Source organism: Thrips palmi, unplaced genomic scaffold (genome assembly GCF_012932325.1).
Source record: "Thrips palmi isolate BJ-2018 unplaced genomic scaffold, TpBJ-2018v1 HiC_scaffold_3, whole genome shotgun sequence".
NCBI classification, from domain to species: domain Eukaryota; kingdom Metazoa; phylum Arthropoda; class Insecta; order Thysanoptera; family Thripidae; genus Thrips; species Thrips palmi.
In genome coordinates, this window is record NW_023144630.1 from 3,717,831 (window position 1) to 3,733,793 (window position 15,963).

A 15,963-nucleotide genomic window follows, 5' to 3' on the forward strand; every position below is an offset into this window, starting at 1 on the left:
ATTAAGCACAACACCCACCCTACCCACCCACCCCTCCCCTCAGGAGGTCATGAGCCGGCTTCCTTTGAAAGTCGCGGTTTTCAACCTATTTTCGGAATAACCAACTTATCTTTTAGACAGCACTGAACTACACATCAAAGTGAAGGCGCTAGGTTGCTTTTCAACGAAAAGATACTTTTTATAGTAACAAAATAGATTTCACTTTTTAGCAATGTCAGTAAAGCAGAAAATCCTGTAAATTCTCCTCAGTTTGGAATAGAAAAAAATGTGTTGGCTGCTCTGAAAGGGCTCCCTTTCTGCTGAGGGTTTGTGACGTCAGAGCCGGAGAAAAAACAACAACAGAGAACGTGGTTTGTTTTGTTCATCGATGTTCTAGAGCGAGGAAGAAGGCGCACGTCGACGCACGTGTGTAGAAAACATTGAAAACGGGGGTCTTGCCCGTCTCCCTCGCGCGTGGACTGTTCGGCCGTGGGTTTGCATCTTTGGCAGGTGGGTGTCACTTGAATTTCAAGAGCGAGGAAAGCACCAACGAATTTGAACGCACTTCACACCCCTGGAAGCCTATTCTACGCCCTTCCCTGACGTTTCAAGTCATTAGGCGTGTTGTCAGATGTTTCCACAATCGATTCAGTGCTGCCTTGACCGTCATTTGTAAATTTTCCTCATTTCCATCACGTTTGAAGAATTTGTTGACGCTTGTGCAACTTCGGTGTTGCCTTGCTGGTCGAGGTTATGTTTGCTCCGTCATCATGATGATGTCAATTCTGTGTATTGTGTATTAATGCTCTGACTTTTATTTTGGAATTAGATGTATTTTAATCCCAATTTGCTTACTTCATGCCAAAATCTTCTTGCAGGTACCATGGTGCACTCAATGCGTCCCCTCGTTCTGGCTGGACCATCTGGTTCAGGAAAGTCGTCACTCTTGCGCCTTCTGTTTGAGGAATTCCCTGACAAGTTTGGATTCAGTGTGTCTCACACAACACGATCACCTCGCCCTGGTGAAGAAAATGGCAAGCATTATCATTTCACCACACTGGAGGAGATGAAAGCTGCCATTGAACGGGGTGAATTCATAGAAAGTGCCACATTTTCAAATAACATGTATGGAACAAGGTAAGCAAGTCCTTTAATGTCAATCTTAAAATTCAGTTGCTGTCGCTTTCATGTGAAAGTTTTCATTGGTTTGATTTCTAACTTTGAATGTTTTGTAGCAAAGCTGCAGTTAACGCTGTTCAAGCAGAAGGCAAAGTTTGTGTACTTGACATTGAAGTGGAGGGAGTCAAGCAGGTCAAGCTGACAGATCTGAACCCCCTTTTCGTTTTCGTAAAACCACCCTCCATGGAAGAACTGGAGAAGAGGTTGCGGGCTCGCAACACTGAAACAGAGGACAGCTTACAGAGGAGGCTGACCACAGCTCGTTCTGAGCTGGCTTACGGTATGTGCTATCTGCGACTTGGTTCAACGATCTTCGTTGACCTACTATTTTCTATTCGTTTTATACTTGCAGCCGAAGTTCCTGGAAACTTTCATCTGGTCTTGGTCAATGACAGTCTTGAGAAGGCCTACATTCGCCTGCGAGACTTTATTCTTAGTGACATGGAAGCTGCAAGCCCCAGCTCTGCAGGTAAGTTATTTCTTTGAATTGGTTAGACTGCTTTACAGTAATGGTTACCCAACATTTCACAAAATTATCGTCATGCCCTAAGAACTATCACAACTTTTAGATAGAGCACAAATTTGCATGCATTATTTGAAGTGGGTTATTTCATGTCAGAAAGTGCCATGCAATAAAAAGATTCAGAGGAAATCACTTTTGAAATATGTGTGTATTGCTTCACTGTGTGCAAAGTGCATGTGTTTGTTTTTGTTTTGTTTGTTTGTTTTTGTTGTGTTTTTTTTTTCACTCCTTGGTTTTTTTGTTTGATTTTTTTTTTCTTTGGGGGGAGGGTTTTTAATTATCTTAATGTGGGATGCATCATTCATGGCATCATTTTGAGGGAGATTACAATGGTTCTGCCTCTAGTCTAATCCAAATAAGAGTAGTTTGGATTATTTTCTTCACCACACGGCACCAACAGTGTAATGTTGCTTTACATGGGGATTCGTAATTCAGTGTTAGCCTGTTAAACTGATTTGAATAGTACTTCTGGTATTTGCTTCATTGCATTCCTTACTCTTGGTTTTTAACTGAATCAAAATGCTTTCATATGTGCTGTTGCTGCAGACTTTTGGTGCTGCCTGGGATCAACTTCATCAGATCGTACATCGGATGATTACTACTATATGTCCACCAATCAATCAGTTGCTAATGCAACGGTTTCCGGTATTAATAACTCATCTGAGAATGCTGTTGATGTCAACAATCCATGTGGAAGCCTCACTGATGATCGACCCTCATGTCAAGCGGATTCCTCTGCAGGAAATGACTCTGCTCAGGGATGTGATAACTCTGGGGAAAGGAACAATTCATGGGGGGCTGCTGATTCTAGTGGGGGTGGAGGCATTGAATCAAGTAGTGGATGCGATTCTGGTGGTGGCTTTGACTCGGGTGGGGGCTGTGACTCGGGTGGGGGCTGTGATTCGGGTGGTGGCTGTGATTAAGTGGGGAAATGCAAATATAAATGTGATCCTATAAATGCCTTCAGCTTATAAAATTTTTGAGCTATTTTTTCACTTATAGCGCAATTTCTTTACTCTTTTATAAGTTAATACTACTAATGGTTCTTTTTTTTAAGGTTCTTGTTCTACAGTCCAAGCCTGCCTCTTAAGGGAACTAAGGTCTTAACCGTACTTGCTAGCCTCTATGTGGGAAAAAAACTGAACAGAGACTGCTAATTTTTCAGCATATTTCATCTAAGGACATTTGAATATTTTTTTAACACTGTCCCTGAATTTTATTCCTCACCCATCTTATTCTCATTCAGTTTGCTGAGTTTTTTCTGACTGATGTGGGCTGGTCTTTTGGTCTATTTTTTCTCCTCCTTTCTTAAGATATCTTTTTCTTTCATACAGACACAACCAATCATGGCTAGATAGATGGGCCCCATGGAGAGACCTTGTCGTAATGACAGGTTTGAGGAAGAGTATTGGAGCAACTCAAGTTTGCCATTAGCAATACAGATTATTCTGCTGTGACTAGGAAGTTGAGCTCGTAAGGGTAGTATTTCTCCTGTTACTTCTTTTTTATCATTTTGTCCCTTTTAAAATTAATTACGTTTAGTCTCACTTTTTCTGTAGAAAGAAGTTTTGCTTACTAGGATATGGATATGTGTACTAACGTTTTTTGATTAATTTTGTGTCATTCCATATTTTTTCACTCTGTAACTGGATATCATGTAACTTAATGCCTGTTATCAAGAAAGTGTTTGTTTTTGTACTGGCTTCTTATGTCAAGTTTGTGCTTTATCAATTTCTGTCAAAAATCAATTTCTGTCTTTTGATAATGATCTTTTATCTTTATTTAGCCAGTGAATCAGACCACTAGTCTTAACTTATGTAGTGAAGTTACAGCAACTGCCTCTGATATTGTGATGTACTTGTGATTTTAACTTGTATGGGTATTCCATGTGTGCTAGTATTAACAAGGGATTGTTTTGGAATTTGTGAGGCATTTTCTGGATACCACCTCCAATATGCATTTCAGTCTACTAAGCTTGTTCTTCTTTCTCAGAATTACACACAAATTCTCTTGCCTAAAAGATGAGGTTCCATCCATTGATGTTTTAATCTCATATAATCCATAAAGTAGGACTTTTTTTACGTTGAATTTTTGTTGGACCTTCGCAGGGTACTGAGTACTCCTGGATTAGTATTAATTAAGTAGATTGCGGTAGAAGTTGTTACACATGATAAATTGTGAGAGTACTAGTTCTAGCCTGAGCTGCTTGAAAGTTAGACAACTGCCTTGCTGGCACATGCTGTTTGGGTTGCTGAAATGTTGCAATTTTGGATTGGAGTTGACATTACAAATGAAACTCGGCTCTTTCACTTCATTTGCATTTAATTTATTAGTCTGATTTACTGTTAGGCCATATTGTCCTTGTTTTTCAATTATAGTAAGGTTTTGAAGTAGTTTGTGTTAAACATTGCAGACTGTGGGCCACGAGGCAGCTGTTACTGGCATAATGTAAACCAATAAATCAATTGCTAAGACAAATATACCAAGAAGCATTTACTTCATTCCTTATTGAAGTGAAAAATATTCTCAATGTTTCCTTTCCCCTACATGGTCATAACGAGAGTGTTTAGAGAAACTTCGGTTTCCTTTCTACTCTATTATCACATAAGATTACCATTTAGGTTTTATCCTACATACTGGTCCCAACATACTTTCACAAGAGCTGACAGGCAAATGCAACTAATATACATAAACAATGTAAGAAACAAACTTAAACAAATGCTAGAAGTCTTAGTAATTAATCACAATTGGGCTGTAAACCAGCTCCATTATCATCTTAAAATGTCAGGTACATAACAGACATGCAAGACTGGAAAATCAAGCTCTCAGCAACCAAATTAAAAATAAACATTTTTTTCTGTTAAAGAAATGACTTGAAAACAAGCTTGTAAGCAATTCTCTTGAAACATGAGAAAAAGCTGGAACTGGTGTACTAAAGACAGGTCTTCCCAGAAAACCTTAAACAAAGCCGATCATGTCTGCAGTCGATGGTTACTGATATCGAAATGGGTAGTATCGTCATCATCGCCATCATCTGAATCCAGTGGAGCCATTTCCAAATCATCTCTATTTCCTACAACTCCATATCGGTGAATCTGAGTTGGTCGCTTTCCGAAGCTGCAGGAGAGAAACATTCTGAATATTAATAGACACTTCTGAAGTACTAAGGATAATAGGATACATGATTTTCTACCTACCTTTTCCAAGCAATGTAAGCCATGACTATTATGCTCAGGCCAACAAAAACATAAAATCCTCTCATTAACGCCTCAGGGTTGAGTTTCTTGGAGAGGTCATCGCTGTCGTCGGATATGTGCACTATGCCCTCAGCCTCATTTGGGAGGGATGCACTGGCGTTACTAGGGGCTTTGGCACCAACTTCACACGGCTTAGAACCACAGTCAGGTTGGGAAGCGTTTCCGGGCTTGTCCCCAACTTTAGGGACTGTTGCATCACTGTGGACTAGCACCTGACTTTGCGAAGTGTCTGGGCCCCTTCCTGGAGATGGGGCCGACAGGGACCCGTCTGACTTGAAGACGACTGAGACTGTGATGAACTATTTGAATGGCTAATCCCTACCGGCTGCACGTCACTCGTGACAGTGCCACACATCAATGACATTAAAATTACTACAAGCGACAGGACTTTGGGTGACATGATAACACTTTTCGTGGCAGTAGTAGGGGACATGGTTGATCCAAACGGAGTTCTTCATCTGGCATCCGCGACCACACGGCTGAATTCTAGTTCCCACTTCCAGCTAGAGGCTCTTAGAATGTGTCAATGAGCTCAACGAAAAACTCATTACGTGGGTCATGTTCATTTTTCTGAGGTTATCTCCAAAATGTTTGTTTACTCGGATATCGGAACTGGAAACATGAGAAATGTAGCTCTATGTTTAAACGAGCAAATCTAAAATCCCGAAGCAAATGAGAACTCAAAATATTAAATAAATATCACTTCTTCGTTTTTTCAAAAAGTCAAACGTGGTCAAATGTGTCTGCTTCACCACATGAGTCACAAACCTTCATTAGCAGACTAGTGTTGGCTACACTGTTCGGTCTTTGTTTTTGTTGTTTCAGAATTTGTTGTTGTTGTTTACCGCTGGCGGTGGCTTTTCTGCTAGATTGCTCCCATGTAAACATTTATTGTACCGTCCGTCAAAGAAATCGTTTCAGGATGAATTGCACGCCACCAGTCTCTCCTCGAGTGTTTCATGCTTTACAAAGTTTGAATGTATCAGAGCTGCAGAAGTTCACCGAAGATGAAATACGTCCGATTTTGCCCTGTCTAGTTCGCATGAGTTTGATATCTCCTTTAGAATTGAATAACAAGTGCTCTGAAAATCGCAAAAGTATCCTCACATTACTCGCTGGCATAGACGTGGTCAATTCCCTCGTGGCTCTGCTGTCAATTGAATTTCACGTGTTGGAGCAAGATGTCAAGAAAGAGCAACAGTTGAGGTTAGTGTTGACAGCTGCACTGGGGATGTCAGATGAAGTTTTCTCTTGTAACGATCAACCATTCTAGTAATTTGTTCAAATTTATGTTACAGGCAAAAGATTGGCTCTGGTCATTCTGACGGACTCAATCAGAATCTGCCCAATGGAATAGCCATTGAGTTTGAACGCAGCCCAACGATAGAACGAATGAAACTTGTCTTAAGTGAAATATTCCTCATTAACTCTCAGGTTCGTTAAGTACCTCTGGATGGCTTACAATTTTATTATTTGATGAACGAAATGACCGCAGGTACAGGATCTCAAGTACATAATTACTTATTTTGCAGATTCAAGAACATGCTCGCAGTGTACAAGTTGCCCAATCGTCTGGGCAAATCAGTGGTCCACCAGAATTTTTCATGAAGCAATCAGAGCTTTTTGATAATGCTGTTTACATTGATGAAATATGTGATGTCATTTGTATCGCACTCGAAGAACTGCCCAGTATTTTAAACCACATTGAGGTTGTGGAAATCTTCCTTCACGTACAACATGGCCCTAGAATCATCTGTACTATCGTCGCCAACCAGCCTGATGTTTTCAGAGAGGGTATGCGACTTATTCAAAATTTTTCTTACCTTCACATTTTTGCTAGTGTTTATGCTATCTTATTTTCTGCCCCTAGTGTGCACAGCTTTGATTACAAATGGAGAAAAACAGGAAGAAGAAAGCTTAAGTAACCGTATCAGAATGCAAACGTTGAGCATGTTGTGCCAAATGAATCCACTTCAAGCACTCAGTATTCGGGCCAAATGTGTAAGTTTACATTTTATCTTTCATCTTGTCTCTTTCTGTCTTGTGTTGCTGACAAATTATTTATTGCTATGCAAAATGCGCAGGTTGAGCTGTGTCGGATGCCAGCCCTAGCAATCATGTTGACTCTGGGCAGAAGCATGGAGCACTTGGAGGATGCTGACAATATGGAAATTGATGATTCCGAGATGCCGGATGACAGTGATATCGTAGCTTTTGTGTCTGGACTTCTGCTTGGAAATGATCAACAGATCCGTAATTGGTTTGCCTTGTTTGTTCGCAATGGTCAAAAGGTGGGTCATAGGCTGTAGTAAATAAAATATTTAAACCAATTTCTTCATTTATTTTTAAAAATATTTTATCATTCACTCTTTAATTTTTCAGAGGAAGTGGGAATCGCATGCTGCATTACAACTACTTCGTAGAGCACTATTGAAGCGCCTGGAAAGCATAAACCGATTAGCGGCTGCTGGTGGAAATGTTGCAGACACTCTTGTGGTACAAGCCTCATCGTTACTTCGACTCTATTGTGCTCTGCGGGGCATTGCTGGGATCAAGTATGAGTTGAATTCTGTACCTCTTACTAAATAAGACGATTGATTAATGATGAATAGAAATGTGACTGACCTTGGGCATTCTGTCTCACAGGTTTCAAGATGAAGAAGTTAATGCACTCATTCAGCTGTTGACTTGGCATCCCAATCCCTCCACAGCCGGTGTTCGCTTTGTCTCTATGGGCTTATGCATGCTCATCGCATGCCCAACACTAATATCATTAGCTGAACATGAGAAAAAGGCCATTGAATGGGTGCAGTGGCTGGTGCATGAAGAAGCCTACTTTAAAAAGTGCGTTACTAGTTTTTGTTACAAAACCCTTTTAGAAAACTTGTCCTGTCTGTGATTAATTTAAGTTGCTTGTTCTTTTTCTTTTAAATATTCAGAGCTAGTGGAGTAACAGCCTCCTTTGGAGAAATGTTACTGCTGATGGCGATCCACTTTCACAGTAACCAACTTTCAGCTATAATTGACCTGGTTTGTTCCACATTGGGCATGAAGGTGTTGTCCAGATCCAACAACATGAGCAAAATCAAGCATCTTTTCACTCAAGATGTTTTTACAGAGCAGGTAGCTCTTACCTCCAAGTAACTCTTGTATGCTTTTCTCTACCCAATGTTTACTTTTCAAGTAATGTAACATACATTTTGCAGGTTGTAACTTCCCATGCTGTGAAGGTTCCTGTAACTCCAAATCTCAATGCAAACATGCAAGGGTTCTTGCCTGTTCACTGCATTCATCAGCTCCTCAAGAGCAGAGCATTCACCAAACACAAAGTACCAATTAAAGAATGGATTTACAGGTCCTTACATCTTTTTTAAAAAAATTGCTGAAGCCTTTTTTTTTAGTGTTGAATCACTATTAACAATTTAATTTTGTTGCTTACAGTCAACTTATATGCAGTGAACCTCCACTTCATCCTGTACTCCCTCCACTTGTGGAAGTCTACGTGAATTCTATGCTGGTGCCTAGTGCCAAAGCTCCATTAGAGTCAGTAAACCAGCCCATCACAGAAGATGAAATTAGGAGTGTTTTTCAAAATTCATTTTTTGGGGAACTGTTTGAGAACAACAGCAAGGTAAATGTGAATTTCATGGGTTTTTTATCCAATGATTTAGAAATGATAAGCACTGAAAATAACTTTGTATTTTAGCACGCATCAAGAAATTCAATAGGAGCTGGAAAACCCCCGTCACTCACAGCTCAACTCCTTCTATTATACTATCTTGTGCTGTATGAAGGATGTTCGTCTTGCCAATGCTCATGCGCATGCTCAGTCTGGAGTATCACCTCGGAGCTATTCTACCGAGTTCCTAGCCAAGCTGCCCATCAAGCACCTTCTGCAACAGGCACAGCGAGACCAACACAGCTATGCGGGTCTCTTTTCACCTTTGTTGCGTTTACTGGCTACACACTTTCCCCACCTTTCACTTGTAGATGACTGGTTGGATGAAGAGCCAGCACTGGATTTGGTTCACAATCAGAGAGACAACATAGAACTAACAGCTTTCTCCGTAGACTGTGGTATGTTGGACATTTTTCTTCTATCATGGTCCTTGAATTGTTTTTATTCTTCCTGTCCGGGTTCAAACCATTGTCGTTTTTGTCTTGCAGCCTTTAACAACCTTGCCAAGGATCCTGCCCATCTGGCTCGAGTCTTGAGAAGACTAACAGTTCTCCCTGCGACAGATGTTTGGCCTTTTGCTGATACTCTGATAAACCACTTTTCAACCATGTTAGGTGATACTGTACCCCGATACATTCAAGGTAAGTTTAAGTCTTTCAATTTTTTAAAAAAAAAAAATTATTTTAAATAATCTCATTTTCAACTCTTTTTCAATGCAGAACTGTACAGAAGAGTTTGGCTTCGTTTAAACTCGGTCTTGCCGCGTTGCTTATGGGTCATGACTATCAAGGGGCTTGTCAAAGCAAGTGACCCAATCCAACAGAAAGCACTCTGTTTAACCCAAGAAAATCTCATGCAAGATCCGCTTCAAGTTCTCCGATGTGACATCAGAGTCTTTAGGTAAATCCCATTTCAGTTGTCATTGGTGTTCTTATCTTTTGTAAACTGTACTTGTATGGAACAAGTTCCTGATTTCCTTATGTTGATATTTTCCCTGTTTTTGTAGATGCGCAGCTCTTCTTGCTATTGTGTTGAGAGTGCTGCAAGCTTCGCTTGCGGCATCCAGATCCCAATTAGCGAGGCATATTTTGGATAAGCCGTTAGTGCCAGGGAAAACAGGCCAACTTACGACTGAAACTGAGCGGGAGGAACTAAAGACTGCGCTGATTGCAACACAAGAGAGTATAGCCGTTCAAGTGCTGCTGGAAGCATGTTTGCCCACTAATGAGGATAAGGTAATGATTCGCTTTCTCTTTCTTAATTTCCATATTTCTATTTTTGACACTGATTTACGGTATATTGATCTGTTCTCTGTGCCATTTGCAGGATGTCCCGGGCCAGCTGTGGTCCTTGAGGGAGGTGAGATCTGTAGTTTGCTCTCACCTACATCAAGTCTTCATTTCCGACCCATCCTTAGCTAAATTGGTCCACTTTCAGGTAATTCTCAAACCACTCTTATGTATGTGCCAAAATCATTTTCAAAAATTTTATTCTGAATTTTTTATTTTTATTTTCAGGGTTATTCTAGACCTTTACTAGATGTGACTGTGCCGGGTATACCATCAATGCACATATGCCTTGATTTCATCCCGGAACTTCTGTCACAACCAGACCTACAAAAGCAACTTTTTGCGGTTGACTTGGTTTCACACCTCGCTGTTCAGTATGCTCTCCCCAAATCGCTTTCTGTTGCGAGGTTGGCAGTCAACACTCTTTCTACACTTCTGGGAGGTATGTTCTCTAAAGAGATTTTGATGAATATCACATTGAGGTTTCTGTTTTGTTGTTTTTTTGCCCAGTCAGTATTTGTCAACACTGTCTTTGAATTATTTTCTTACAGTTCTACCCAACAATAGCAGAGTCAAGTTATACGGTAGAGCTCTTCCGGCGCTGGTGAGGATTTGTCGAGCCCTGCCACCACTCATTGATGATGTCGTGTCCCTTCTAATGCAACTAGGTCGAGTGTGCATGGCAGTTGCCTCTCTGGACACAGGATCTAGTGCCTCTGCCATACGTTATCAGTCGACGATGAATTGTGCAAAGTATGAGCAGTCCCTTAAGTTCAGTCACCAGCTTCTTTGTTTGCAAATCCAACAGGCTTTCTCTGAAATTCTAGAGAGAGCAGTTCTCAGCACAAATGTGTATTGAGGTTTTCTCCAAATTATTTCCTTAAATCATATCAATTGTGTTCGTTTGTGATTTTAATGTATAGGTTGTATTTATGAAGGTTTTGCTGGACAAAGCTCTACTTGCTGTTACTGTACAATAAAATGTTCGTCTATGAAGTAAGAGTGGATGTGATGAGTTTGTTTGTTACCACATTACATTTTGTCTATGTACCTGGTTAAAATACTTGCAAAGTATTTAAGCAACAATTGACCAATTAAAATTAAGAAAATGTGCGCTATGTGTGTAAATATTTAATTAGAGGCATGTGGGACTGTCTTCTTCTACTCAAAATTCTTGTGAAGAATCAAACCTGTAATGAAGCTAAGTTATATGATGGAGGCTTAAGTGCATACAAAATAACCCACCAGATTCTGTATTTTTTTTTTCATTTAATTTTCATCAATTATGTTATAGTTAATGTGCACATAAATTTAGTTCTCTACCAGAGATCAAGGCATGTGAGTTTAAGTCTGCTAATTGTATAAGTGTACTTATGTAAGTAATGTAAGTGGAATGTACTGTATATTTTTAATTGTGATTAAAAAAACTGTGTTTAAATTTGACTTGTATTTTCTTCCCCATTTCCTATCTTCCTACTTGCCGGCAGCCATGCTAAAAGTCAGCTTCCCAAAGAGAAAGTTCTGTCGAAGCAATATCTTCCTCCTTGCCGCTTGTGTCAAAATTCGACATATCAGTGGGACCCGATACCTTGAAACCAAAAACACAAAGTGCATTGCTATAGAAACTTCAATATCGGAACCACGACATCATAATGGGAGAGGGAGGGACCACTATACCTGTGGTACTATGGGTGGCCGCAGAGTTTGCTGGACCAATCCTTCCCAGTCAAATCCCTGGAACCACCTGTGTGGACAAGCCACAGATAAATTATGCAGTACTTGCACTTTACTCAGTCAAAAATCTCACCAACTAAACTTCAAAAAAAAAAATGGGAAAAAAAAAAAAAAGAGCAAGCACCGAAAGATGACCGTGACTAGGACGCACTTGTGCTGGCGGACGTCCTGGAGGCCGGCGCGCTGGTAGCCGAGCCGCTCGGCGGGCGCGGGCCGGCACAGCCTGCGGATGAGGTGGGCGGCAACCCTGCCCACCGCCCTGGGCATGGCCACGGCCTCGATGCCCTTCAGGATGAGGTTGTACGTGCGCATCGGGTCCGCACCAGTGAACGGCGGCCTGCAGACAGGACAAGGACACAGGGGCTCTCACTCGGGTTCAAGTTGAAACGCATTTCACAGTGGCGCGACTTACGCCCCCGTCAGCAGCTCGAAGATGAGCACGCCCAGGGCCCAGCAGTCCACGGCGCGGTCGTGGCCTCGGTTCAGGATCACCTCGGGGGCCACGTACTCCGGCGTGCCGCAGAAGGTCCACGTCTTGCTGCTGCTCACCAGCCGCTTGGAGAAGCCGAAGTCGACCTGTCGAACCGCAGGGCAGTAGACCCGTGGAGGCGGCCAAAGACGCGTTTCGAGCTCCAGAGTCGCTAAATGGGACTCGAACCGAACGTGTGACCCCACCAATGGATTCCTCGTTCGGAGAGCAATCCATTGGTGGGGTCACTCGTTCGGTTCGAGCTCCGTTTTAGCGACTTACCAGCTTGACGTAGCCGCGCGCGTCCAGGACGAGGTTCTCGGGCTTGAGGTCGCGGTACACGACGCGCCGGGCGTGCAGGTAGTCGACGGCCTGCACGACGCACGCCACCGCGAACCGGGCCTCGTGCTCGTCCAGACTGCCGCGCTCGCGCAGCATGGACCACAGCTCGCCGCCGAGGCACGCCTCCAGCAGCATGTACACGCACAGGTCGTCGCGGAACGTGCGGAACAGCCTGCGACACGGAGGTCACGGGTTCAAATCCCAGTTTGAGTGCCATTTTCGGTGGGCGACGAGCGGCTTGCCTGACGATGAACGGGCAGTGGATGGACAGGAGGATGTCCTTCTCGCCCAGGACGTGGTCCTGCTGGCCCGTCGCCACCACGTGGTTCTTGTTGAGGCACTTGAGGGCGTAGCTGTGGCCGCCGGGGGCGAGCACGAGGCGCACGGAGCCGAAGCCGCCCACGCCCAGTGTGCCAACCACGTGCAGGTCCTCCAGCCGCAGCAGCTGCACCTCCAGGTCTGCGGGCCGGACCGGCGGAGGCGGTCAAAATTCCAGACGCGTTTTGAGCCCCCGAGTCGCAAAACAGGACTCGAACCGGACGTGCGACCCCACCAATGGATTGCTCTCCGAACGAGGAATCCATTGGTGGGGTCACACGTTCGGTTCGAGTCCTGTCCGAGCGAGCTGCAGCCCACCTGACGGACCTGACGGCGACAAGTCGCTCGAGTGCACGCTGAAGGCGGAGGACGTCCGGGACAGCTGGCGGTTGTCGTCGCCGTAGTCCTTCTCCGTGAGCTCGCTCAGGGAGCCGATCAGGGACAAGAAGGACCTGGAAGACGAGGGCGGGGGTTGGCAGGCGGAGGCAGGCAAAGGCAAACCTTGTGAGACTCACTCCCTGTCCAGCGTGAGGCACTCGACGCCCGGCGCCGTGGCGACCACGCTGGCCGTGCGGTGGTCGTCGTGCAGCAGCGCCTGCTCCCCGAAGTAGTCCCCGCGGCCCAGCGTGCGGATCACCACCTCGTCCGTGGAGCCTGCCGAACGCCCAATGGCGCCAAACGGGGGAAAGTTTGAAGTTTGTTTCGTCGCGCTGTCCCTCTCGCAACCCTACGGGACGCCGCCGGCCTGCGGAGCGCCCGCGGAACGGCGGCTAGGCTGTCCCGCCACGCAGCCGCGCCCCGAGTTGCCTACCCTCCGGGCGCTCGGCAGGCTGAGGTAGGCAACCCTCCCGACTCTGCGCACAGTGTACACGCACCTGGCACTCGCTGCGTCACCTCCACGGTGCCCCCGCTGATGATGAAGAAGGTGTGCCCGGTCGCGCCCTGCCTGACGATGTAGCTGCCCGCGGGGTAGAACTCCTGCATCAGCACAGACGGACACCACTTAGACCGACTCCGAACAGCGCGCTGTCGCGTGGTCACGCAACAGAGACAGAGACTCACCACCTCCAGGACGTCGGCGACCTTGCTGAGGGTGCCGTCGGACAGGTGCTTGAGGAGGGGCACGCTCGTGAGGAAGCTCATGTTCTCCTCGATGCGCTGGATGCCCGTGCGCATCATGATCTGCTGGAACACCTTGCGGTCCAGCACCCACACCTGGAGGTCGGTGACGGCTGGCGCCAGAATCGACCGTTTCAGTCAGTAGCAGGGTCTTCTTTCAGTTTTAATTTTTTTTAGGGGGCGAAAGTGCGTCACCACTTGTACCTCGAATGCTGGCGGTGCGCGTGCAGTTGTACAGGATGGCCAGCTCGCCGAACGCCTTGCCGGGGCCCATGCGGCCCAGGACCGTCCCCTCCTTGAGGACCTCCATCTCGCCCTCGGCCAGCACGTACAGGTGGCAGCCTGCGACACACGGTCCTCACTTTCCGCGCGCCGCCGCGAGTGCGAGAGAGAGGGGGGCAGTCTCTGTCTCTCTCTCTGTCTCTCTCGCCAGGGGAAAAGGGTCCTCCCGACGGCGCAGGGTGCGGCCTGACACTCGCCAACACTCTCTGGGGCTGCGGCCCGCCGGCCCCGTCGCCGTGAGTGCGAGGGAGAGAGACAGAGCCGCGTTCTCTCTCGCACTCACGGCGCCGCCCACCCTCCAGGGCCCTCCAGGGCCGTCCAGGGCAAGAAGCGCCGCGGGTCACGCACGGCCAGATAGAGGGGTGTGCCCGTCCACATTACGTCATTATCGCGCGAGAGGACCTTGTCCGCGCTGGGAAGTTAGGTTAAGGTCGGAAAGTGGGTGGACTGGGCGGTTCGCGGTTCGCACAGCGACCTTGCGACGCGGGGCACACTGCCGCACGCTGGCCGTCGCGTGGCACTGCGAGTACCCACCTGCCTCCCCCTCCCGGATGACGTAGCTCCCCCGCGTCACGCTCTGGGGGTACATGCAGTCCACCAGCTCGCGGATCTGGCCGCGCGACAAGTTCTTCAGGAAGTCGTTGTCCAGGATGGCGGCCTTGATGAGCTGCTGCGACCTGCGCGACCGATTCGGTTACACTCTGCGGGAGCGCGCGGGGGCAGCGACGGGCAGCGAGGGAGGGAGCCGCACCTGAAGTCCTTCGGGAAGGTGGTCTGCGTGACGGCGGAGCTGCCGGGCACCGAGCTCTCCCCGGAGACGCCCTGCTTCTTGGAGGCCGGCGCGGAGGCCGGCGCGGCCGAGGCCGAGGCGCTAGAGGGCGCGGGCACGGCGCAGCCCCCGCCGGCCCGGCCGCCCGCCATGGCGTGGCGCGCCTGCAGCGACGTCAGCAGGATGCCCTCCTTGGCCTCCGCGCCCACCGCGCCGTCCTCCACGCCGTCCTCGACGCCGTCCTGGGAGAAGCTGGTGGCCTGCTGCAGCACGCTCTGGAGGAAAGACGAAGGAAAAAGCGTTGGCAACCACCGGGACTCGAACCCGCGTCCCACCGTCAAGCAGGCCGTGGCCGGCCGCTCTGGTCCGCTCACCCGCAGCTTGTGGATCTCCCGCCGCAGCCGCAGCTCCTCGGCCCTGCGCGCCTGCAGCTCCCTGCGCAGGCCCAGCACCTCCATCTCCAACGCCACCACGTCCCAGCCCGGCGACAGCTGCAACCCGAGGGCCAAACCTCCTACACCGTAGTTCGTTTGGGCAAGCTGGTTCCTTCCATATGAGGCACGCACCTGCGCGTTGGCGGTCGCGGTGCCGGCCCTGGCGGTGGCCTTGGAGGCGCTGTCCGCGCGCCCGGTGGAGCCCCGCAGCCCGTTGACGGCGTTGACGGCGTTGAGGGCGGCGAAGGTGCGGCCGACGGGCTGGCTGTTCCTGGCCGCCACCTGCACCAAGCTGGTGCGCAGGGACTGCCCCGCCGACGCGGTCTTCCTCCGGGACGCCCTGGCCGGCGAGGCGCTGTGCGCGCGCTTGTGGGCCCCGCTGGGGTCCGCGGGGGCGGCGCTGGCCTTGGCGGGGGCCGGCCCGGGGGCGGGCTGCCGGTCCCTGCTGTGGGGGCGGCTCGGCCCGCAGGCCCCGCAGGCGTCCAAGGCCGGCGCCGCCCCCGGCCGCGGGCCGCACGCACTGCAAGCAGACCGTCGCGGCGACTCCGGGGTCATCCGGCGGCGGGCCGCGCCGTCCGACGTCGAGGACG

General features: G+C 47.6%; 4 protein-coding genes across 4 annotated transcripts; 2 read left to right on the forward strand and 2 right to left on the reverse strand.

Moving 5' to 3' along the window:
• Window positions 1–311: 311 nt before the first annotated feature.
• LOC117648660 (guanylate kinase) lies at window positions 312–4,159 on the forward strand. The gene is made up of 5 exons (XM_034391309.1): window positions 312–489; window positions 858–1,116; window positions 1,215–1,438; window positions 1,511–1,627; window positions 2,228–4,159. Exons 2-5 carry the CDS (start codon window positions 863–865, stop codon window positions 2,602–2,604), a joined length of 972 nt encoding a protein of 323 aa, XP_034247200.1. The 5' UTR covers window positions 312–489; window positions 858–862; the 3' UTR covers window positions 2,605–4,159.
• LOC117648416 (membrane protein FAM174A-like) lies at window positions 4,160–5,371 on the reverse strand. Its single transcript, XM_034390921.1, has 3 exons — window positions 5,315–5,371; window positions 4,879–5,237; window positions 4,160–4,798 (listed from the first exon to the last, which is right to left on the reverse strand). The coding sequence occupies exons 1-3, from the start codon at window positions 5,369–5,371 to the stop codon at window positions 4,654–4,656; spliced, it is 561 nt and encodes a 186-aa protein (XP_034246812.1). The 3' UTR covers window positions 4,160–4,653.
• Window positions 5,372–5,752: 381 nt separating this feature from the next.
• Window positions 5,753–11,019, forward strand: LOC117648658 (integrator complex subunit 2). The gene is given in 17 exon segments (XM_034391306.1): window positions 5,753–6,144; window positions 6,237–6,372; window positions 6,471–6,732; window positions 6,809–6,939; window positions 7,023–7,229; window positions 7,321–7,493; window positions 7,585–7,782; window positions 7,878–8,061; window positions 8,145–8,293; window positions 8,380–8,731; window positions 8,733–9,015; window positions 9,106–9,258; window positions 9,337–9,517; window positions 9,624–9,852; window positions 9,944–10,054; window positions 10,135–10,348; window positions 10,458–11,019. Coding segments are annotated over 17 exon segments (3,555 nt in total). The 5' UTR covers window positions 5,753–5,860; the 3' UTR covers window positions 10,766–11,019.
• A 169-nt stretch (window positions 11,020–11,188) lies between these two features.
• Window positions 11,189–15,031, reverse strand: LOC117648659 (cGMP-dependent protein kinase, isozyme 1-like). Its single transcript, XM_034391308.1, has 13 exons — window positions 14,922–15,031; window positions 14,705–14,847; window positions 14,093–14,230; window positions 13,832–14,001; window positions 13,645–13,747; window positions 13,285–13,423; window positions 13,088–13,221; window positions 12,694–12,910; window positions 12,392–12,623; window positions 12,053–12,216; window positions 11,792–11,977; window positions 11,584–11,650; window positions 11,189–11,494 (listed from the first exon to the last, which is right to left on the reverse strand). The coding sequence occupies exons 2-13, from the start codon at window positions 14,757–14,759 to the stop codon at window positions 11,399–11,401; spliced, it is 1,701 nt and encodes a 566-aa protein (XP_034247199.1). The 5' UTR covers window positions 14,760–14,847; window positions 14,922–15,031; the 3' UTR covers window positions 11,189–11,398.
• Between the last annotated feature and the right edge of the window lie 932 nt (window positions 15,032–15,963).

What these genes read in the sequence shown, in the direction of transcription:
- LOC117648660 (XM_034391309.1), top strand. Translation starts at nt 863, where the DNA reads ATGGTGCACTCAATGCGTCCCCTCGTTCTGGCTGGACCATCTGGTTCA. An exon ending in AATAACATGTATGGAACAAG is followed by an intron (nt 1,117 to 1,214) that starts GTAAGCAAGTCC and finishes AATGTTTTGTAG; the next exon opens with CAAAGCTGCAGTTAACGCTG. An exon ending in TGCAAGCCCCAGCTCTGCAG is followed by an intron (nt 1,628 to 2,227) that starts GTAAGTTATTTC and finishes CTGTTGCTGCAG; the next exon opens with ACTTTTGGTGCTGCCTGGGA.
- LOC117648416 (XM_034390921.1), bottom strand. Translation starts at nt 5,371, where the DNA reads ATGTCCCCTACTACTGCCACGAAAAGTGTTATCATGTCACCCAAAGTC. An exon ending in CACCCAAAGTCCTGTCGCTT is followed by an intron (nt 5,238 to 5,314) that starts GTAGTAATTTTA and finishes CCATTCAAATAG; the next exon opens with TTCATCACAGTCTCAGTCGT. An exon ending in GCTTACATTGCTTGGAAAAG is followed by an intron (nt 4,799 to 4,878) that starts GTAGGTAGAAAA and finishes TCTCTCCTGCAG; the next exon opens with CTTCGGAAAGCGACCAACTC.
- LOC117648659 (XM_034391308.1), bottom strand. Translation starts at nt 14,759, where the DNA reads ATGTACCCCCAGAGCGTGACGCGGGGGAGCTACGTCATCCGGGAGGGG. An exon ending in GTCGCCGTCAGGTCCGTCAG is followed by an intron (nt 12,911 to 13,087) that starts GTGGGCTGCAGC and finishes TCCGGCCCGCAG; the next exon opens with ACCTGGAGGTGCAGCTGCTG. An exon ending in CGCGCGGCTACGTCAAGCTG is followed by an intron (nt 12,217 to 12,391) that starts GTAAGTCGCTAA and finishes GCGGTTCGACAG; the next exon opens with GTCGACTTCGGCTTCTCCAA.